Source organism: Helianthus annuus, chromosome 14 (assembly GCF_002127325.2).
Source record: "Helianthus annuus cultivar XRQ/B chromosome 14, HanXRQr2.0-SUNRISE, whole genome shotgun sequence".
NCBI classification, from domain to species: Eukaryota; Viridiplantae; Streptophyta; class Magnoliopsida; order Asterales; family Asteraceae; genus Helianthus; species Helianthus annuus.
In genome coordinates this window covers 148,360,502-148,383,837 of record NC_035446.2, presented here as the reverse complement: position 1 = coordinate 148,383,837, position 23,336 = coordinate 148,360,502, and the positions used below count along the sequence as shown (strand labels likewise).

Sequence of the window (23,336 nt, the reverse complement as noted above, 5' to 3'; positions counted from 1 at the left end):
TCTCATTCTTTCTCAAGTTCTTTCAAACGAATTTTTCTATTTCCGCATCCTCGTATCTGGTTTCAAAACTTTCCAACTTTGCCAAAACTTAAATCTATTTTTTTCGTTAGTCCCCAAAGACGTTTTAGCTCGTTTGGTCTTTGCCTTGTCCATCCTGACTGGGCATTGTGGTTCTTTGGGTTTGCTTCATCTCTATCCTCGTTAAGATCCATGAAACAACGAGCATCCGAACCACCAGTCGTGCTTATTCAACGTCTTCCTTTTAGAGCCACTCATTTGTTGAAGCAATTTGGGAATCATAGCCCATTTTGAGCTATGCCGAAGAACATCCCAAGCCAAGAGGTGTTTAAAAGTTCCGGTTCCTCACGATATTTTTCAAGTGAGGCGTTGAGGATGTTGTTGTGAATGGGCCAATGAGTAACACATCATGTTAATAACTTGAAAGTTATAAATCCAATCGTAGTTGCAAACAAACCCATCAATATATACAAATCAAGTATAGAGAAAAGAATCAAAATTTCATTATGTTCATTTGAATTACATCACAAAAAGAAATTACACACATTTAAATCCCTACCGCTCGCTTTAGCTTAAACAAGGGAGTCTTTCGTTGCTTTCTTCGCTTCAAAATGATTTTCTTTTTCTTGATGTCCCAAAAGAGGTGTGTTACTATCTTTATCCTTAATCTAAGAAGAAAAAAAAAATCATTTTAATTAGATCATGCTAAAAAAATCGAGAGATACAAAATACACACACACACACACACACGAGTATTTTGAAGTAGTTAGTTTGCGGGTGAATACCTGAGAGCTTGGAGAGAGATCAACGATCTGTTTCTTTTTGTTTTCATGGGTACAAAAGTAAGAATAGAGCCCCATTCCAACAATGGCGATAAGTATTCCGATTATGTTCTTCTCTGTGAAAGGGTCATGTAATAAAGTATACCCGAATCCAAGAACAAGACATGTCTTGAGGTGTCCTAAAACTTGGTATGTAACCGGTGATGTTTTGCCAATCACCAAAAATGTGCTAAAATTCACAGAAACCGCAATAACACATGACAGGATAATGAATCCCTGCAACATTATAAACACATCTCATCACAACTACTTAAATAACAATTCCTATAACTGTAATATTCGATAGTGAAGAAGAGAAGGGTGAAAGAAGGATACCAAAACAAGAGGTGAATATTTGAAAGCAAATACGTTTTGCTTAGTGAGGTACTGATCTACTAACGGGCCTGTGACGAACAGAATAGCTGCTTGAAATGGTGCTGATTGATACAGTAACTGAGTTGATGACACATTTAGTCTCTTTTGAATTGTGTTTGTTAGCTGAAAGTCAAATTTTGTTAAGAATAACTTTGACATTGTTCTAAATGACTCCAATTTTGTCGCATTTTTCTGGGATAGACCAGTTAATCCAATGTAACATGAAGGAACTGTAAACAATAAAAAAAAAATAAAAACTGGAAGGATACAATTTGACCAACACAAGTGGTGGCAATAGCTAGAAGTGAGAGAATCGTGCCGACAAAATTGAGCTGAAGATCTGTCACTGATGCTATGCCAACTCCAAGAAGTAGGAGGAAAAGCGATAACTTTATTTTCTGGCTGCAATTTTTTATGAACCAAAAATAGCGTTTACTTGATATCCTCCAAAAGTTAGTTAAAAAGATACTATCGATACATATATGTTTGTTTACCTGAACTGTTTTTTCAAGAAAACAGTTTCTAACAGGACGGTGAAAGGTATGATTGCAAGTTTGGTCATCTGTTAAACATCAAAATCAATAAAACGTGTTACAATTATGATTAAAGGCATATTTTTTTAAACATGCACTTAGCTATGGCCTATGGGTAGTGAAGAAAGACAAACCTGATAAAAGCCAATGGAATTAAAGCCAAGGCTCAAGTTAAGAAAACCGATTGAAACGCCATTTAGGATGCCAAATAGGATCACCGTCTTCATATCAATTCTCTTGTTCTCAAAGAAATTTAAACGTTGTGCCACGTGAAGAGTGCAGTATGTTACCATCAGATGCCAACTAGTCAACGTTGTAGCTTCACATGAACATAAATTACGTTATTTTAGTACGCATTTATTAGTATAAACCATCTCTAACATCGTTTATGCATAAAGCATAGTATCGAATAAAGAAATAGAAAATAAGTTAGTTGAAAGAAAATGTTTTGGTGAAGTTGTTTTCAATGAGAGCGATGGCCTATCAACAAGATTAATGTTATTTATTCCCATTGTAACCATCTAAAAGCGGATAAAACTCGTTGATAATACCAAAAATGGTTACAAGTTGCTAGAGATATCAGAAAATAAAAGTGTTTACCAAAGGGAAAACCGAGATTGCTCATCAGAGCTTTGTTGCATATAACAATGGAGACTGATGATGCCACTGATAGAAACAATGCACCAATAACTCCCAACTGGAACCCTGTCAATTCTCCCATCTTCTTTTTCTATACATTACAAAACAATAAATATTTTAAAAATTAATTCAGCAATAAATTAACTCACAACTTAAGATTTACCTTTAACCGAATTCGTATGCAATTCGAGAATTACTTAGGAGCACCTGCAAAGGTGTTGAAAAACATAATAAAATCAAAACAACTTGATAGCACATAGACATAATCAATCATTCAAGCAGAAAATCGATCGTAAAATAAGATGATAATTGAATCGAAACTTGGAATACCTAAGTAGCAGCAACTAGATTTAGGAAAGAAGAGGCGGTGGTTACAGCAGTTGATGATTAGTTGAAATGAAGCAGAATGTGAGATTGAAGGCAAATGAGAAGAAGGGGTTTATAATTCGTGCGTCCCATCTTCATCAGCGGTTGGTTGGTACCTAATATTTGGAATTCTTCCTTCCTTCCATGTTTGCTTCGATTTGACGGCAAAACTAATATATATTGTTTCTATTCTCACTATAGCCGTTATTATTTTAAAACTAAATTTAAATTCATGCCATGTTTTTTTTTTTTATTTTTTTTAACGGCAACTAAATCATCGGATAAGCATCCTGGGATGTCCTTAATTGAGCAAATGTATCCCCTTCTTCGTAACGGTCAAAGTTGGATGCATACCCGAGCCACCAGTTCCGGGGAAAACCCGCCGCCCGAAAGCCCACTACGGCAAAACCCGATTCGGCTCGGTTTCGAACTGGCGATCTCTAGAGAGGCCTAGTTCTAAACTTCATTGCCACCACCAATGTCCTTCAAAGTGATGCTAGTGGGAGTTGAACTTGAGACCTCAAGAAGAGAAACCAAGTGAATAACCATTATACCAACTTGTCAGGACCCATGGTTGTTGATATTGTAATTTCACTTTATTAATTACATCACTAAACTTGATATATAGTGCTCATAAAGTTTACTTTATAAAAATTGAGGATAGTGATCTATCGTCCTCGGCCAATAAAAGGGGTGTCAAACACCGTGAAGGAGATAGAGATGGAGTCAACAATTATTTCGACCAATCACTAATTTTTATTTTTTTTATTTTTATTTAAATTTTAGCTAAACCATTGTACCCTTGTGAATGTGTAGTTTCATTAAATCCCTACTTACTACATGATAGTATCTTTTACACTTTTTAATTATTTCACTACACATAGTGTTATACAAATAATTGTTTATGTATTACAGATCAAACAATAATTATAAGTGATTATATGATTCTTATAGTTCTCTATATAGAACTGTTTTTGTATTGAACAAGCATTTAAATTCTATATTTAGTTATTTGCATCATTATTACATTTTTATGTACAAAAGATTTGTTTGATGCATAACACGTAATTATCATGTCTAGTACTATACTACTATTAAGCAATATCTAATTACATGTGATTATATTTATGGTTATAAGTGATAATTTTATTTTATATGCACATAAACATATATAGTGGCTCAAAAGCATTTTTAAGTCAAGAAGCGTGCAATAAACATGTTAAAAGCTTAACTACTTGTATGTAATAGAAAATCATAAATGTATTAAAATAGTTGCATTAATATATATGTTAGGTGGAATGAAGGCATCTTGAATAATACTCCTCCAAACAGCTTGGACCTGGACTCAACAACCTTTGCTTACTAATAATTAATAATTGTAAGTTTAATTTTGACCTTGATGTACCCTCTTAACCCACTCCACAAAATCATTCTACTTTCCATTAAGATTCAGAAAATTAATCCAAAAAGAGTAGCCTAACAATGACTATTCAATTGTTAGGTCGTTTTGTTATCTTATATGCATATCAAAGGTAACAATCTATAAAAAAAATGATTTTTTTTTTGTTGTTGTAAATATGACGGTTTAGAAAAAGATGTATTCGTTATTTTTATTAGTAAGTGTCAATAAAAAAGGTATAACCATGACAAAACAGATAGCTATAGTTTTCTGGCGCAACTAAAATGGTTTTCACATGTTCAGGCTACACGGTGTGGCTTAGCGCTGCCCTGCCACATCAACATCTATAGCGCCCCGGGACGCCACCAACCACCTTGTGCTTGTTAAAAGGGGGCGCTACCCCTTGTTCGCTATGGTGTTAACGAGTGTTAAAGGGGTGTGCAGGTGGGACCCACCTCTTTTCAACTAATAAAATCTTTTTTTTTAATTTTGTTTAATAGAGGACTTTAAACCATTGCATGCAAGTTAAAGGGAGGGGCTTTAAAGCCTCCCATATGACGTGGCGTCTAGGTGGATCTGACGTGGCGTGATAAAGCCCATAGGAGCTTATACCACACCCTCCAGCCTTATATACAACAACCCTACTCAGTAAATCCCGCAAATAGCAAAGCTAATGGTAGGGTGCGAGGAGGGTGGAATGTAGGCAAAACTTACCTCTATCATTGAGGATAGAAAGACTGCCAGATAGACCCCCAACTCTCACATGTTTATATAGATTTATTTAAACAAAAAAACAGATGGGATGTTTCTATCGAATTACAATTTTTGTATAAACAAATTGATAATTTTCTATGTAGTTGTTTTCTTATGACGAACTAGTTTAAGACAAATTAAGAAACCATGGTTTGTATTCACAAGTAGTTGTTTGATTACAAAGTTGAATCCAGATTTTTTTTAATTTTGAAAAATGGAAATAAACTAAAGGTGAATCCAACTTCAAAGATATATAAAATAACTTAATTCGAGTTATAAAGACGAAAAAAAAGCAATCACTTCCGAGTTATACTTTGCTATACCTTGTTAACTCAATGTTTGATAAAGATATTGTTATGATAAAGAGTATAGGAGGTCATATGTCAATAATAGAAATAGATGGGGCTATAGGAAATTGTGTTAAGTAGAATCACTCAGTACTACAAGATCGATTATTTGAATGGGATTTTACCCTTCTTCTCTCAAGTGTTCGTCTTCTCTTTATCGATCTTACAGCTTGATTACCAGTTTGTCACATCACAGGTATCCGATTAGCCATCTAGTCTAGAGACAATCAACAAACCCATTATAATCCTTATGGCTAATCTAATGGTGGAATCAGTCAACATACCCACTATAATGTCTTATGGGTATGGTTCCGCGGTGGTGTGGTGGAACTTGGAAGCCCGCCGTTGTAACTTGCAATAGATTAATCACTAATATATAAAGGCTCAAAACAACAAGCAATTTGATGTTTTGAATAGATCGGAGTTGATTTTCTACAAAACTAAACAGGGCCAACCCAAATGCACATATTTGGGTGTTTAGCAATCATTGGGCTTTGATTGTGGGCTGTGAATTCAAGTATTCCATTGGGCTTCTTTGATATTTCATATTTCTTAATCCCACTTAGTTTATGTAATCAAGTCAACTTTTGCCCAAATAAAAAAAAATTATATACAAAACAAGACAACAGTATTCTCCAAAGCACTAGTGGGACAAGTTGCAAACAGTAATAAAAACAGAACGTATGTCAGGTTAACACATCCGAACAGAAAGAAAACCACTCTGCTAAATCTTAAACTATGCACAAAAGCCGACATTTTTTCTGCTAATCATATCACGCTAGAGTACAAAGTATGTTGTGCTATGGATCCCTGTGGCGAACACAGAAGCCACCTCAAGCGGGCTTTGGTCACGCTCACCACCTTTCGTAACATGGATGAAAGGTCAAAAGGAAACAAAACAATGTACATACATATCTTCCTACAGCAAGCAACACTTCACTCCTTTCCAATCTGCTTGAAATAAGCTTTATCTGCATTTGCAAGTCGATCTTGGAACAACGCCCACTCGCTTTTGCATCTATCACGTACCCCTTTCCATGGAGCTTCACCATTCTCTGATTGACCCTGAATTAATAATAATAATAAACAATCGTGTGAGAAGTAAACAAAAAAAGGAAGTCAAAAGATAGATAATTAATACTTCAAACAAAATGATGACTCGCCTGGCTACCCAAGGAAGGAACGACTTGATGAATGATCCACTGTGAATCAACAACGCCAATTTTCTCATGTGCAGGCTGTGAGGTCAAAAAAGTCAATGTTTGCAGAAAAAAAAAATAAGGTACATGATGAGAAAATAGAAGGATTAACTGACTTTTACGCATCTTCTTAGTGCAAAATCCAACCCCCATCCATGCACCAGGTCATTCTGTAAGCAAATAACAAAGCCAATATTAGCGATTACTGTATTGGTAACAATGTGCACATGTGCCATTTGACCATATAGTACTGATAGTTGAAATGTAAATTTACCTGAATCATATGCCACACACACCGCCAAGCTGCCCGAGAAAATACAGGAGCCATAATTTCTACAAATCTGAATAAAGTAGAAAAATTAATTATTAAACTTAAGTGACGTAGATAAATGTAATGCACGACGTCATAGTGAGAGAGAGAGAGAGAGAGAGAGAGTACGCTGCACAGGGAGGCAAATGAGGATCGCTGCACCATCCTGGTTTTTCTTCAGTGTCTCTGTGGACCAATAAAAGCATATGCGACTTAAGTACGGTCCACATCAAGAAGTTATTATAAGAAACATTATACGAATATAAACTACTAAACAATCATAACAATGTAACATACTTGTGAACTTCTTTATCACCTCTCCTCTTTGTCATTTGCCAAGTTAATCCATTATTCGGTTCAAGACCGGGCTGAGAAATCTCCAACCCGTGTTTCTTAACCAACTGGATATACCTGGAATCCAATGCGCACGGAATTAATTTTACAGATATACACACCAACAATTTAGAATTAAATAAACAATTCATGAGCAGAGAGAAATACTTGTCCGCATTAAAGTGCTCAACACCAAGATCTTCATCCCAAATGAAAATATAATCATATGCTGCTACAATATCTGGATGCAAAAACCTCTTTGCATACCACCTATTTTAAGAAGTAAAAAAACAATAAACATAAATAGGAATGACAATGTGATGAACATGAACGTAAAAGGACCTCAAACATACCATTTTGTTTGTTTCCTTACGCTAATATGTATTGCCTGCTTTGACCACTCATATTGATCCCACTCGGTAACTACACCATCGTAATGAAAAAGCAAGATTTGGAAATCCGCAGAAAACTACAAAATATTCATGACGGGAAACTCAAATAAGCATCACATACAAAAAAACACAGAATATCGTTTTATGTTTAACACAAAAAATAGTTATATAGTGGAACCTTTCTTATTGATGCATCAATATTGCCCCTTTGACCCCAACCGACTGTGAATGTTACCAAGTACTTAGGCTTTTTCTTCAAATCCTGAAAATTCAACACTTTTATAGGTAGCTACAGTATAAAAATACATAGATTGCATCTTGAACATGCAAAAAAGTAAAAATCTGTAACATACTTCACTAGGTTCACCCCATAATCTTCTCAAATATAAGTCAGTTTCTGCGACTACGATTCCTGGGGGCAATGACTCAGCACCACGAGGATTTGTTGGAACATAGATCTGGTACAAATAGATACAATGAGGCGGCACTTCAATAAGCATAAATAAACAACATGGTATTGGATACATGCATGTTAATCAGGTTGATACATATACTAAGAAAATATACCTTAGGTGTTTCGGGTGTATTACCCGAACCAAGATTTTCGGGGAAACTACGTTCAAGAGCTTTAGATCGATCCTCATGCATTGTCATATCAAAGGGTGAATAAATGCTTGAAGGTAAAATAACCTGCAAAATGTTACAGTAACAAAAATTCAAATATATGGTTTTTTTTTGTAGTAAAACTGTAAAAGTATATCCAAGATTTGCAAGTTACCTTGGTAATAGAAACAGATGGAAAAGAAACACCTATGAAATATCCAACAACAATTCCCATAATTGTAGTTATAATTAGTTTTGCTGTACCATTCGACTTCTTGAAAACACCGCTGGATCAAAAAGACCAAATTTGATTAATTAATATCGCTCAACCGAACAGAATTTACTTTTTAATGAAACAAATCAAAAAGTGTGACCCTATAAATATATCTGAACTAACCTGCGATGCATCCCTTTCATCATGTTAAAAGTGCTCAATTTCAAATGTCAATATCTAGTAATTATGCGAGCAATTCCTGACAGACTTACAGCATCATCCACAAAACTATAGTACAGTTTTTTACCAGGTCTAGAGAACCTGAAATACATGTAACGATTAGTGTCACAGAATAGGTTATACGATAAGAATAACATAGCAAACAACATTCAAATTACTTGGATACCACATCTTTAAGTATTACAAAATAATTATACAACGAGTGACTGGTCCGTAGGGATGGCAATGGGTCGGGTTTGGGACGGGTTTAGGTAATCCCAAACCCAAACCCGATTAGATAAGTTTGTCCCAAACCCGTCCCAAAACCCGTCGGGTTTCTAGCGGGTAAATACCCACCGGGTATCGGGTATACCCGCGGGTTTCGGGTATACACGTTAATTTAAAAAAATTACTTGTTGGGTATATTCATCTCAAAACCCATTGGGTATCTACGGGTAACTACTAACCGGTTACATTTTGTATTGTTATTATAAAAATATATATCAAATAACTACAACGTATACGGAATAGAATACATATATGTGTAAAAATGGATGTATCATATATGTACATATTAATAATATAAAAGAAATTATATCGGGTAAACGGGTACACTTTATCGGGTAATTGGGTCGGGTAAACGGGTATATCACTAAATCCCAAACCCGTGCCAAACCCGCGAAAAAAATAAAAGCTATTCCCAAACCCGATTAACCGACCCCAAACCCGTCCCGAATGTGTCGGGTTTCGGGTTTACCCATCGGGTTCGGGTTTGATTGCCATCCCTACTGGTCCGTCTCTGTAAGGCTTCACGCAATGGTTAATGTCTACATAGCGCACACATGCAAACATTTGAGGATCAAAATGGGTGGCACGGTACGCTTACTTTCTAACCTTGTATTAGATAAACCTTATGTTTCTTGAGAATTCTGAACTTGTTCATGAATTGTTAAATGATATATAAATTGATAATATATATTCAGCTATAACATGTTAAAATTTGGACAAAATCAATGAAATGGTTTTGTGCATACCTTGAGTGCTAACGCATTTCCTTTTCAATATGTATCCATTAGCCCATGAGGATTCAGACCATTACCATTTTGTTTTAGTTAAAATTCTTTATAAGATAAAGTTCAGATGATGAGATAAATTGCACCCTACTTGTCCATGATTTTAGCAGCAATATGTTAATATATCATGCTAGATTGCAAACCACTGAAAAGTGTATTTGTATTGAAATTTTAAATATATATGCATTAGAAGTTAAAATAAAACTGTGAGTTGAAGTAAAAACTTGTTTTTTTAAACAACATATTTTTTTTTTTAAATTGGATATGCAAAATAATCACATCCATTTGAAATTTGGTGTATATTGTAAATCCCAACGAATTTATCAAATTGTTATTCTAAATGGAGTACTTCTCCCAATATTTTCAAGTAATTTGGTATAAATTAGCCAAAAATAGAACACGTTCACGTATTTAACCATTCAATAGATCATATAACAGAGGCAATCTTAGTCACTTCCATTTTTAATCCCCTTTCAACTTCAATTTTTATCTAGTTTCAGAAAGCTGATTATTTTGATTTTTAAATATTTTCAACTTCACAAAGGGTCCATTATATTTGATAGGTTAGGCCAACCTGTTACTCTAATAAGTTGGTGAGAATCATCCTAAATTGGTGGTTTTTGGTAAACTAATCATCATAGATGATACCAACAACGAGAAAGTCATAACCGTACAACACAAATTGGTTAGGCATCCATAAAATATATTTATATCAGTAATCCATTATTTCATTCTTCTTTGTAGTACTCCTAGGAAAATCATTCATACATTCCTATGTTAAGATTTAATTAAAGCCTAAAGATCTAAATACTGACTTCATAAACAATAACTCTACGGTCCCTAAATTTAATATTCCACTAATTTTTGCCTGCTAAAGGTTAAACATATTGTATAAACTCAATCGTGCACGTTTAAAACTACACATTTCAACCGTTTTTCTTCCGATTCAAAAGAAATCAAACCAATTACACTACTCAAACTTTGATCTACATTCAAAATCTCCTCAACTATATCCACATTAGAAATTAATAAACATGAAGTAAAAAAATTAAGATCTAAGTTCAAATCAGGGTGATCCGAACTTGCAGAAACGCGAATTCAAAGTTCCGAATGAAGCAAACAAGTAAATCATAACTACAAGCACAATACGCATCCAGAACAAACCCTAACCACATCGTTTTGACGGTAATACAGAGATCGATCATATTATTAACAATAATGTGTCAGAGATACATGTAAGCAACTTAATTAGACGTAAATGGATGCAGGATGTGAAGGAAATTGAAATTTACAGAGAAATTAGGGTTTGCAGATGCTTACAGTTTCAGTTGACGATGGTGAGAGAGAAAAGCTGTAGTTATGTTCCAGAGACTTCGGTATGAATTGTTGGAACTGCTTTTTATATTTATTGCGGCCAAAAATTGTTTCTTAATGAAAAGATAGAATAATTGACATTGTTACCGTTTCATTATGCAAATTCACCAGGTGTCCATCTTACTATATCAGTTTGATCTCCCATCCTTTTCTTTATTGCTCTCTCAACAAAATTATAAACAATTTATTTTGGATCATCTGACAAAACAATGATAACTAGTATTAAGCCCCTCGTGTTGTGATGGGGTCGTAAAAACGTAATAAATAGCATCAATGTCACACTACAGCCAACGCTCACTAACATTGAAATTACGACGTTGGAGAAATTAGACCGACATATAAAAATAGAAAATAATAACTAACTCGATTTAGGACTTGTGCGTTGTGACGGACTTGTTAAAAGGGAAAAATAGACGACGTAAACACAGTGAACCACACACATACGTTGCGCCGTGTTAACTCGCAAAATTTAGAATGAAATGTATCACAAAACGTAGAAACGTTGAACCACACACGCACATTGTGACGTGTTAACTTGCAAAATTTAAGACGAAACGTAAAACGAAAATTTTGCGAAATATAAAAAATATAGGGGATCAAAGTTGAAAGTAAAAAGTTTTGAGGTTAAATTGGAAAAAAAAACTAAAAACTTTTGTGTTAAAACTACAAAATCACGTAGTTTTATGTTAAAAATGTAATATCATTTTTTTTTGAAAAACCCTTAAAACATGGAGTACAACACCCTCAATGCATCAAACTTGTTGCTAATTTATACTATGTAAATAATATTATTACATATTTTTAAATTATCAATATTGAAAAAAATATGAACACCTCCATATAGTATCAAGAAAAACTATTTGTATACGATTAAAACGGCTATGTTAATATTACTATGGTTATACTTGTTTTAAGAATAAATAGCTCGTGTTGCATGATTTGAGTAAATGCAATTTTACTTAGTGACCTCAATAATAAAATCCTCTAAAAAATCCGGTAGATATGGAAGGGTTTGTTATTGAGGTCATTAAGTAAAGTTATATGAAAGTAATGTTGTACACTTGTACCCCTCGGCCATTAGTCAATAAAGGTATATTTAAAAGGTGTTAAGGGCATTGGTCCAACATTGAACCAATTTGACATATACGAGGTATAATGCAGCAAAAATTTTAGAATAGGGTGTAAATGTATGTACCCTCAATCACCAAGATGTAAAATTGAAGTTTACTCTATAATTTTTGTTGAGCCCTGCATACGGTTTTCCATGCTAACTTTTTTACTGTTTATTAATTTACGAAGCAAGTTCAATCAGTGAGATGTTTTATATTTTTTTAATAAAATGGTTCTTTTAAAATTAAGACTAATTTTTAAAATTCACAAAACAAGAAAGCATGTGTATCGAGATTGATATTGGACATAGCAATGCCATATGGAACTTGAAAACAATGCGAATGCCGCCCCATCCTGTATTGATGCAGACTTTTTCAAATAATAATATTTGTTTGTTTGTTTCTTATATATATGATCTATAATCTATAGTATAATCTATAATAGAGAATTTAATATAACATATTTTGGTTAAAAATAAGATATTACTATAAGAAAATAATTACTTCAAATTGTATTTTATCTATGGCATGTTGTCAACCCACACATACAAATCCACGGTCTATAGAGTGTGAGGTAGGGATGAATAAATAGTACTGGTATCGAATTGATCGAACCGAAACATTTTCGGTACCGGTCTAGTAGAATACTAGTAGTTACCGCTTTTTACTCTCAATATGGCCGGTACCGAACCGTATCGGTTATATTTGGTACCGGTACCCACTTTTTAGAAATTTTGATACCGGTATTTTCATTACCAGTACCGGTTCGGTACCGGTTGTTACCGAGTTCATCCCTAGTGTGAGGTGTTGACAAACTTTGCATATTTTCGTGGTTTGATTTGTGTAAGGTTCTTTGAAAATGTTATAATACATATGGATACATATAACATATATGCACAAACACATAGATGATACGTGTATGTACATATACATATGCTAGTAAAAATTAAGGTAAGCTAGAAAAAAACCAACAAATTGAAATTAAACCATGAATTGAATCAAAACAGAACACAAGGAGAAGCTAATAAGATTGCCAATTTTTGGCTTTGATTACCATAAAGAAATTCCAACAAGCTTAAACCTTCCTCAACACCCTTTTCACCCTCTAATTTCATTCCATTACACCATCAAGATATATTTAAAGAAAATTAAAGAACACATAAAAATGAATCAGTTAGATCATAACTTGTGATCAGAACGTTGCGCAACGAGAAGGAAGACCAGTTTCATGATCAACCACCACCACTTCAGTAACGGTACAGTTAAGCACATCTTGTCTCAACTTTGACCCTGCTGACTTCAACCCTTTTAGTGAAACTGCTTGATTAAAAAGGTTCAAAGATGGTAACTTTGAAGCTGATGGCATCTTCCCATTTGGCAAATAAGTTTTGAAATCATCCTTCAACAATGGGACCTCGAAATCGGTCTTGTTATGGCGAACAACGTTGTCTTTAGCACTAATATGAGCACCTGGCTCCATATGGTTAGTTGAGAAGCTCATTTGGTTCGGGAAGTTCGGGTACAAACTCACATAACCTCGAAGGTACATCATGTCGATTAGAAACTTCTTCCATGACGCTTGCCATCCGTTTGTTCTTGATTTCGGGATTTGTACGGGGTTTTGTTTAGCATCTTCGGTAAACCTCATGTTCATGTACACGTAGAACTCACGCCAGTGTTTTGGGAAAAAGACCGCGCCCCAACTACATGGTAGTTGGTGGAGATACGGCGTGTTTGGATGGATGCGCTTGAAGTAGTCAGTCGCGTTCCATTTAGGACGTTCTTTAACGACCTCGACTAACCGTGGTGTGTATAACGAGATGGAGGATAGTTCGGGGAGTGAAACTTGAGGGTCGTAGTGATACGATAAAAGTGCGTATTTGATCCATAAGTAGTAATACGGGGACACCTCGATATCATCTTCTAAAAGAAGACCAAAGTCGTCATCGGATGAGGGGTACCAACTTTCGCTCACGGCTCTTATCAATCCTCCTTGGATGATTCTTCTCCTTAAGGTTTTCGGGCCATGTGGCCAGTCAAATGTCTTTACGAGCTTGAGAGTTGGCTCATCGACTCGACTATCCATGTTGAAGCTTATTGGGACCTCGTCTCCTAGGTAATATGCATCCTTTAGTGACTTGAGTAGCCTTGTTAGCGAGTTGACTCGGTTTTGAGTGATGATGTTTACGGATACCCTCATCCGGTTCCAATCTGCAAGATAAGTTTGTAAGTAAATAGTCATACTTGCAAAACTATGATGATTACTGCATAATTTTACTAACAAAAAGAACTAAAGATTAAAATATTGATGGATACTAGCTAATCCCGGTACGGGTGTGTATGAAACCGAAATGACCAGCATAACCGAACCGAAATAACCAAACCCAACAAAACCGGGGGGTTGGTTTTATTTTTATTTTTCTAAAACCGATTTTTTGATTCGGTTTATATTTTGCTATCAACCAAAAACTGAACCTTATAGATTAAATCAATCATATGAAATTTATGTATTACATAATCAGGGGCGAAGTATAGAAGGGGCGGGGAGGGGCGTCCGACCCGCCGAACTTTTCGCTCAGTAGTGTTACATATGTAGTTTTCGTTTAGAAATTTTTGAGTATATACGTTTTCGACCCCCCGGTTCTATAGAATTTTTTGGGTACATACGTTTTTGACCCCCCCCCCCCCCCTCCCGGTCATTCGGGTCAAGCTTCGCCACTGTACATAATGGTGTAACACAAAAAATTTAGTTCCAAATGTGTAATAATCAATTAATTATTAACTGAAAATAAAATATTAGGCCCAAAACTTCAGCTCAAATTCATGGGCCATTTTCTTTGGCCCAACGTTTTTAAGCTCAAATGGTAGGACCTAAGAAACTAGGTAATAATCAGTTAATCATTAACTAACAAAATTATTAGGCCCAAAATTTCAGCTCAAACTCATGGGCCATTTTTTTAGGCCCAACGTTTTTAAGCTCAAATGGTAGAACCTAAGAAACTGGAGCGAAGATACTCTGAAAACCGAAAACAGAAAACCATAAAAATCGAAAGATTCAAAGATTGTTCTTACTAGGTAACGCTGTAGATCGTAGATCAGCCATCCAAAGAACCTTTGTAATAGATGATCTAGGCAAATGAACCAAAGTTGAACTATTTGAATTACTTTCGGTAGCCATTTTCAGTGCTTTCCTTACATTTGAATCGATATCATCAACCGTGATCACAACACTCGGGTTATGAACCTTGATCAGCCCTTTCATACTAGCATAAACCGCTTGTACAACGGGCACCTCGGAGTTGGAAATTCCTGATAACGCACCTACACCCAAGTCAAAAATCTTAAACCTTCTTTCCCGACACACTGTTTTCGGCCAATGCAAGGCTGAAGTGGCTTCCTCGCACGAGCAAAACCCACCTCCTGGAACCACAATGTAAGCCTTTTTCCCCACGGTTGATCGGAATTTCTCAAGGAGTGGACCTAGGGCTTTGACTTCTTCTATCGTGTGAGCGTAGAAAAGGGCGTCGATTTTTTGAGGGTTCATTGCGGCCCATTGAGTGATGTAGCCAGTTGACAAGGCTCGCCACCATTGGTCATCTCGGACTGTAACCACGTCTTTAAATATGACAGTGGTCTCAGACACGTACGCTAGTCTGTGTTCACTGTCGCCCCAAGTCTCCTTGTCTTTTGGGTCGACAGGGAGCACAAATGAACCTGCATTTCTGTACTTCTGAAGTTGGTAGCTGCGATAGCAAGTCGAACGAATTCATTATCAGTTATTTTTATATGAACATTAAACAAAAGATTACCCAATTTCTAGCAAAGACAAATGTATGAGTATTTATCTTATAAGGTGTATTTCATATAGACATTATTTTTATAAATATTTCAGAAATCATATATGAAGGATAAAAATAAAACCAACTCAATGTGCTTTGTTACCTAATCAATAGTCATATACGGAGTATATAAAACAAATTCAGCATGTCATATCCACCTAATAAAGAATATAAATTTTACAAAAGAGAAAGACGGTTTGAATATTGAAATAAATTGAACAAGTTGCTTAAAAGATGACGTGTATTTGCATGAAGTTAGTTAAATAAGGGACTGTAGCAATCAATCTAATTGGATATGTACCCAATACATTATGGATATTAAGTCAAATATGTGATGTTCACAATACTTCACATATTCATGAACATATACTTTCTTAAATAATTATTATAGAGGGTCACCTAACCATTAAATAAAGATATTTTTTTTGAACATAATACACTGTTAATAACAATAACAATAGAGGCAGGTAGATTGAAACAATTACTATAATTTTAAGTTACAGTTTATAAGAAAAAACGGTATATACACACAATGTATGATATTGTGTAAATTTATATCAGTCAGTGATGCTATTTTTTTTACCAAAAAAAAAAAAATCACTTCTTAGAGTAGGCGGGGTGGTCCGTGATACCACCCCATCACGCGTGAAACTCCCACGTAACACCGCCGCCGCCATGTTGATAACGCGTTGAAACCTTCACGCGTTGAAAAGTTTGAATGTTTTGCTTCTTTACTTGACGAACCTTAATTAGCCTTGATGAACCCTTCTCTCATTTGAGAAACCTTCTCTGTGACGAACCTTTCACTGGGCTTTTGGGTTCGTTCATCAATTTGGGCTTTTGGGTTCGGTCATTTTAATTGAAATTAATTGAAATTTTAAAATAAAAAATTAAGTTTTATAAAATGAAATTTTAAGTTTAATGAAATTTATATTTTAGTGTTTTATTATTAATTTCTAATTTTAAAATGAAAATTAAAAAAAAATTTGGGAGTGATAGAATTCCATCACTAGTGATACCACCCCCACTACAATTCTATCACTAGTGATAGAATATTTAGGTGATGACATGGCATGATTTGATTGGATAGTGAGAGTGATAGAAATCTATCACTAGTGACCATCCCTCCTCCCCTTAGGGGACTAGGGGTGGTTTCACTAGTGATAGAATTTATCACTCACAAGCACCAATCAAGTTTCGCCATGTCATTGACCATTTTTCCATCACTCACAACCATTTTTAGTGGGGGTGGTCATCACTCACCACCACACCCAACAATTTCCCCCCAACCAACAAATACCCTCACAAAAATAAACCATAACGCGTTGTCACCATCACGAAAATGATTAACGCGTGGAACATTAACGCGTTGTAGTTGTAGTGGCGGCGGCCCATCACGCGTGGAAGTTCGGTTCCGTTATACTATAACGGAGTGCCCCGGCACCCCTTATTGACATACCTTAGATGCAAATCTTCCCCAGTCATGAATGTGAAAGGAGTCTCGATAAAAAGAGTCTTGACAAGCTCTGCTGAAAGAAACCAAGAGCTCGAGAGAAAATCGACCTAAAATAAATTAACAATAATAATATCAATCATGATGAAAACAACACTTCTTAATAACCAAAAGTAGAGAATTATCGTGTAGGTAACAGTACAGATTCCTTAGAAAAAAATTTCTTTTTTCGACAATAACTACATTTTAGTTTTCCTCAGTTATCATGAAATATTACAATTCCAGATATCTAATTCGTTCCGTTTCGTTTCAGAAACCAATGACGTCTTTCCAAATTTTACTACTTTAATCATTATTCTAATTTAACAATTTCCAGAAAACATATAAAAAATATAATAGATATAAATATAAAAACTTAATAAGCATGCATATCAGCTAATAATTATAATCAAAGAAAAACCAAATATTAAGTAAGCTCCTAAAATAAAATAAAATACGAATATTAATTTGGTGTAATTTAGAAGTATCACCTGAACAATTTTATCGACGGTGATGTCATACGCGGGATCAGGCAAATAAAGCCCAGCTTCTTTCGATCTAAACTTCCGGTAACTCGGAAAAGTAAAATCCTTCTGCCGGAACGGCAAGATCCTCCCGATACTTCCCAACACTGAGTTCTTATACTTGTCAGTTCCGGCAACATGCGACAGAATCTGCAACATTTTAGTCCCAGGAATCATATCATCGTCCAAAATGTACACGAGATCTGCTTCAGTTTGCAAAGCCATTTGAAACCTCCCATAATACTTGAAATCATAACTCGAGCTAATGAAACTTATCCTCGTATCATTATAGCTCTCAACAATCCGTTTCAAACCGAGTTCGTTAGGACTTCCAAACGACAGCACCCAAACATGATGAAACGGCAGCGTTTGGTGTAGCAACGAGTCGAGTTGGGAACAAAGTGTTTTACGTTTGAAGTGGTTCAAGATCACAGTAACTTTCGGGATCTTTTGGGGGCTACTCATGTCCCATTTCGATTTCATTGACATTAACTCAGTTAACGACTCAGTACCCGAGTTTTTGGCTTGAAAATCACGCACTTGATCGTAAAGTTCTCGTTTGATCTTGATCATGAGTGCGTCGTTGGACTTCTTTTGCTCGAATTCGATCTTTTCATGCTCGCAAACTTCGGAAGGAGTCGAGATCATGGGTTGAGGTTCGAGAACAAGGTTAGAGGCGGATTCTTGGTACCGGGTGACAACATGTGGTGGGATTATGTAATGTTTCCATTGTTGGGCGATTCTTGAAGCCCATGCGAAGTCGGGTTTGGGAGTGCGTAAATCGATGGACGGGCTCATGTAATAGAGCAAGAAAGTGGCGTAGACCGCGAAAGCGAATTGTAGGCAAGTTAGGAGTGTCACGAGTCGAGCCGATGTGCTCTTTTGCGGCCTCCATTTGCTAGATTTACCCGAGTCGCCTAGCATTCCATCTAGGTAATCCGCGCTTCTCGAGTTTGGATTCCGGGGTAGCCCCATTTCCGAAACCTGTATGGATGCGAGTTTTGTCTAAGATCGGAAATAAATGAATAAAGGAAATGATCATGAAAATGAATGTGAAGAAAGTGTGTGGTAAAAGATATAAAATAGGGACGTTATATACAAAAAGGGGGAGGGGGTTGGGGGGGAAGCAATTAGCATGAGAAGTGTCACATGGGTTAACGATGTCTCATAAAGATTAATCCTACTTCAAGAAATCTAAATAAAAAAGCCACTTTTGTTGCCGTATAAAATGGCCCCCACTCGTTTTGATTGCTAGTTACCCCTACTTTTATTATAAAAATGACATTCATACGTAATTTTATATTTAAGTTTGTGCAATAATACGTTTTATATGATCACTTTATGCTTCAAGTTGAATGTATTGAAGACTAAAGCACATATAATGTTAATTCTCACTTTAACCGGTTTGATTTCTCGTGTTTTATACCTTTTTTCCATTTAGTTTAGGCCATATAAATTTTTTCATTGTTTTGTTTGTTTGGAAAATAAATGACATCAGAATTTTTTTGAATTTACTTAAATTCATTTTACCCTATATAATACAACTTTCCAACAAATGATTGAATTTACTTAAATTCATTTTACCCTATGTAATACAACTTTCCAACAAATGAAAGTTAGAAGATTTCATATGAAATTTAACTTATTAAATGAGTTAAAGTGTAATTTTTGTCTTTGTTGTTTGTTGAAAATTGCTACTTTAGTCCATTTTTTTTGTTTGTTCTCGTCTCTCACATATTTAAAATATGTTATTTGAGTCCAAATTTTTAATCACCGTTAAAAACTTATTTAGCTAAGGGATAAAATGGTTATTTTACATAGGCGTTTTTTATTTTTCATTTTTTAAACGTCTTCTATTGTTGTTTTTGTTGTTGTTGTTGCTGCTACTGTTGTCGCCTCTCCCTCCTCCAGGAGGTCGCCTCCAACCACCCCTCTATTTTCCATCTTACCAATGACCATCGTCACACAACCACCACTATCGAACCACTTTATGGTTCACTGCCAATTTTCTTCTTCACGTTCGTCATTGTCGCATATAATGATTTTTTTCGTTCTTGCATCACATTCATCTTTTTAATCCTCCGGTTTATAGGTCTAGCGTTATTGTTCGATATAGGGTTTGGTGTGGTCAAGAATTTATCTAGTGCTTTTTGGTTTCTTGTCTTCAATTGATTTATTTTGGGGGCCTTCGTCTTCACTTTAGGGTCTAATTTGTACAGTTGGGTTTATTGATTTGTTTACATATATATCTTATGTGTTTAAGGTTTTTATTGTTGTTCTATGTTCTCTTTGTGATAGTAGTGCTAGCCTGCTAGGTTGTGGTGGTAAGCGGTAGACGATGGTTCATGCGGTAGTTGTGTATTATAGTCCTTACATAAAAAGATTAAAAAAGTTTTATGCACAAACATTTAATTAACAAATAATTTGTTTATAAGTTTTATAACAAAAGTTTATAATGTTTAGATATAAATATAAATAATAAAATTTGGTTTATATTGCAAAAATGAACTATTTATAAAATCCAAAAGGTTATAAACATTCAGAGTTTAATATAATTTGGTTTATATTGCAAAAATGACCTATTTATAAAATCCAAAAGGTTATAAATATTCAGAGTTGAATATATGAGTCAAAGATAAACCGAACATTAAGTTTTTATAAAACAAAGTTAGTTATGGAAAGTTGGAAACAATAAACTTTATGTCATTATACAGGAGAAAAAACAAGTTGAATATAAAAAAAAAAAAAAAAACCTTTGAATTTTCAAAACGGAGGTTTATACTTTAAACGCAGAATCCATAACATATTAACATTGATGATGCTTCCGTATGCACAAAGCATATAAATTAAATTGCACTACAAGACCATATTGTCAAACCCAAATTTCAAGAACAAATCACGATTATAAATATATATAATAAAATGAATCAACGCCATAAAAAATAAAAAATGAAGGATATAGAAGTCCACTTACCGCCTTTTTTCATGAAGTGATAAACCAGAAAACAAAAACCCTTTTCTTGTTCAGCAAAACAAGCATCAAGATTCAAGAATCAAACCACAAGCGATAGATCAATTGCTAATAGTTTAACAAAGTCAAAGATGGCATTGGTTGACTTTGTTGGTTGCATGGACATGAAGCAAGTTGATCATCTCTATGGCTTTTGCCAAACTTTGGCAACCCTTCATGGGAAACAAACGGGAAATAACGCCTTTGACGTTGACCACATAGCTATGGACTTATGTTAACTCTATGGTTCCAACGTTATAACCTTCAGGTAAAAGTAAAACCAATAAATATTTTAGGTGACTAATTCCAGTTTAATAAGACACTGGTTGTAACTAATCTATTTTTTTCTTTTAATTTTTATTGGATATACATAAGGGTGTAAGGGGCACTCACCTAAGAGGTGAGTCCCCTCTCTTACGCCCAACCAATCGTCTTGTGCCACGTCAACTCCCCTCTTAAACTCCCCTAACACCCTAAATTGATGGCGGCACTCCCCTCATAGGTGACTCGGTTTTTTAATTTTTTTTTGTTTATTTATTTGTTGAAAATAGACATGTTTATAAAAAAATACCAATAAAAATTAAATATAATTTAACAAAAGACATTTTAAAGTAGAAAATAAAAAAAAAGCATATGGGTCGAAGACGGGGGATTGAGGAGGAGCGTCCATTGATAACAAATTTTGAAAATAGCCGAAATTGGGTTGTTGGGTGTTGTAAAACGAGGGGTGTGAAGGTTGTTGGAAAAAAAATGGGGGTTGTGAAGTGTATCCGAAAGGGGGTTGTGGTTGAGCACTTGCACCGCTCGAACCACCACGAGACGGTTGCGAGCCCCGTCCCTTAGTTTTTTTCTTGGCCTCGCGGGGTTGGTTCTCCATTGCTCGGTTTGAAGTGGGTGTGGTTTGAGAGTATAAAAAATAAAGTGAAGTGGGTGTGGTTGGAGAGTATAAAAAATGTGTGAGGTTGATATGGTTTGAGTATAAAAAAATTGAGCGAATGGGATGGTTATTTATATATGTTTTAAAAAAGTGATTTTTTTTTTAAATCCGACTGTTTCAAACTAGTCGTTCCTCAATCTTCGTGCAAACACAGCGGTGACTCCACACCGATATCACTCCCCGATTCGGGTCCCCGCGTTGATGACGGCGGTGTTCCCGATCGGGGACAACGGTCATCGAAGCCCCTCCCCGCTTACGCCCCGTGCACCCTAATAGATGTAACAATATGAATTGACCAGAAGCGGATGAGTTAGACAACATGGATTGCGGAATTAAATAGGTAACACCAGCTTGAGTTCGTTATTTTTTGGTAAGAAAGAGATATTGGATTTTAATAATCCTAAGTTTCACCTGTTGGCCGATAATAATCTCAACTTTAAAAATTCCCTCCAATAATCCTAACTTGTAAAAGTTTGGCTGCCATTGATCCTTTTCTGACGTAGATGCACTTAAATCAATTAAGGAGTCTCTAGGTGTAATTGAATCTATTGAGGAGACCAAATTCTTATATGTTTGAAAAAAATCAATGGCGGCCAAAGTTTTACAAGTTGGGATTATTGGAGTGAATTCTTAAAGTTGGGATTATTATCGGCCAAAAGGTGAAACTTATGATTATTAAAATCCAATATCCCTTATTTTTTTTAAACAAAATTTCCTTTAAACCCTATCGTTTGTGAGACTTGAACTCAAGGCTTTGTCTTTGTCAGGGTCGTTTCAGCGTTTTTGGAGGCCCTAAGCGAATTACAAAGTCAGGCCCTTATTGAATTGGTATAAAGGAATTGAGATGTGAGACACTGAATAACCGTAGCGATGATTTTTTCTAATCTTGGCCCTAATTTCGCTCAATCCGCAATCAGTTTCACATTGGTTACTCAAAAGATACCGCAAGTAACTAGAGTTGATGTGTTGTGTGCGTGTATAATGCAAACTCCTAGTGTATATCATAAATCTTGGGCCTAGAAACGTTGTTTAAATGGCAAAAAACAAGTCTAATATATGAAAGGAAATAAAATTGGAGACCCTTGTTTTTTGGTGACCCTAAGCTTTAGTTTAGGTTGATAAACCTTACGTGCCACAACCTATTAGTAAAAGAGTGAATGTTTATAATGCATATTTTCACAAACCTACGTATATAAAAACATGCATTCTTTGAAAACACTTTTTATTCGTTTTCACATTATCACCATATTTTAAAACTAAATGAAATTGATATTATAAAAGTTAAATATGTTGATATATTATCAATTGTATAAAGTCCTAAACCTTATTAATAATTTAATTTGATAAGTGTTTTAAATAACAGTTTAATAACATATAAAGTATATAAATTCTTAAAAGTTTATAGATTTATAAATTTATTAGATTAATTTTTTTAATTTAATAAGTGTTTTAAATAA

General features: G+C 35.0%; 3 protein-coding genes across 3 annotated transcripts; all 3 read right to left on the bottom strand.

Annotated features, from left to right (window-relative positions):
• Positions 1–460: 460 nt before the first annotated feature.
• On the bottom strand, positions 461–2,899 carry LOC110904288 (UDP-xylose transporter 1). Its single transcript, XM_022150130.2, has 9 exons — positions 2,717–2,899; positions 2,550–2,593; positions 2,348–2,477; positions 1,882–2,066; positions 1,709–1,776; positions 1,484–1,616; positions 1,176–1,337; positions 804–1,076; positions 461–686 (listed from the first exon to the last, which is right to left on the bottom strand). The coding sequence occupies exons 3-9, from the start codon at positions 2,466–2,468 to the stop codon at positions 591–593; spliced, it is 1,038 nt and encodes a 345-aa protein (XP_022005822.1). The 5' UTR covers positions 2,469–2,477; positions 2,550–2,593; positions 2,717–2,899; the 3' UTR covers positions 461–590.
• Positions 2,900–5,880: 2,981 nt separating this feature from the next.
• Positions 5,881–11,068, bottom strand: LOC110904287. Its single transcript, XM_022150129.2, has 14 exons — positions 10,915–11,068; positions 8,486–8,623; positions 8,264–8,375; positions 8,053–8,175; positions 7,839–7,943; positions 7,664–7,747; positions 7,447–7,562; positions 7,262–7,363; positions 7,058–7,171; positions 6,890–6,946; positions 6,725–6,791; positions 6,567–6,620; positions 6,415–6,489; positions 5,881–6,316 (listed from the first exon to the last, which is right to left on the bottom strand). Exons 2-14 carry the CDS (start codon positions 8,506–8,508, stop codon positions 6,188–6,190), a joined length of 1,161 nt encoding a protein of 386 aa, XP_022005821.1. The 5' UTR covers positions 8,509–8,623; positions 10,915–11,068; the 3' UTR covers positions 5,881–6,187.
• A 2,028-nt stretch (positions 11,069–13,096) lies between these two features.
• On the bottom strand, positions 13,097–19,040 carry LOC110904286. Its single transcript, XM_022150128.2, has 4 exons — positions 17,900–19,040; positions 17,376–17,479; positions 15,150–15,820; positions 13,097–14,288 (listed from the first exon to the last, which is right to left on the bottom strand). Exons 1-4 carry the CDS (start codon positions 18,905–18,907, stop codon positions 13,270–13,272), a joined length of 2,802 nt encoding a protein of 933 aa, XP_022005820.1. The 5' UTR covers positions 18,908–19,040; the 3' UTR covers positions 13,097–13,269.
• Between the last annotated feature and the right edge of the window lie 4,296 nt (positions 19,041–23,336).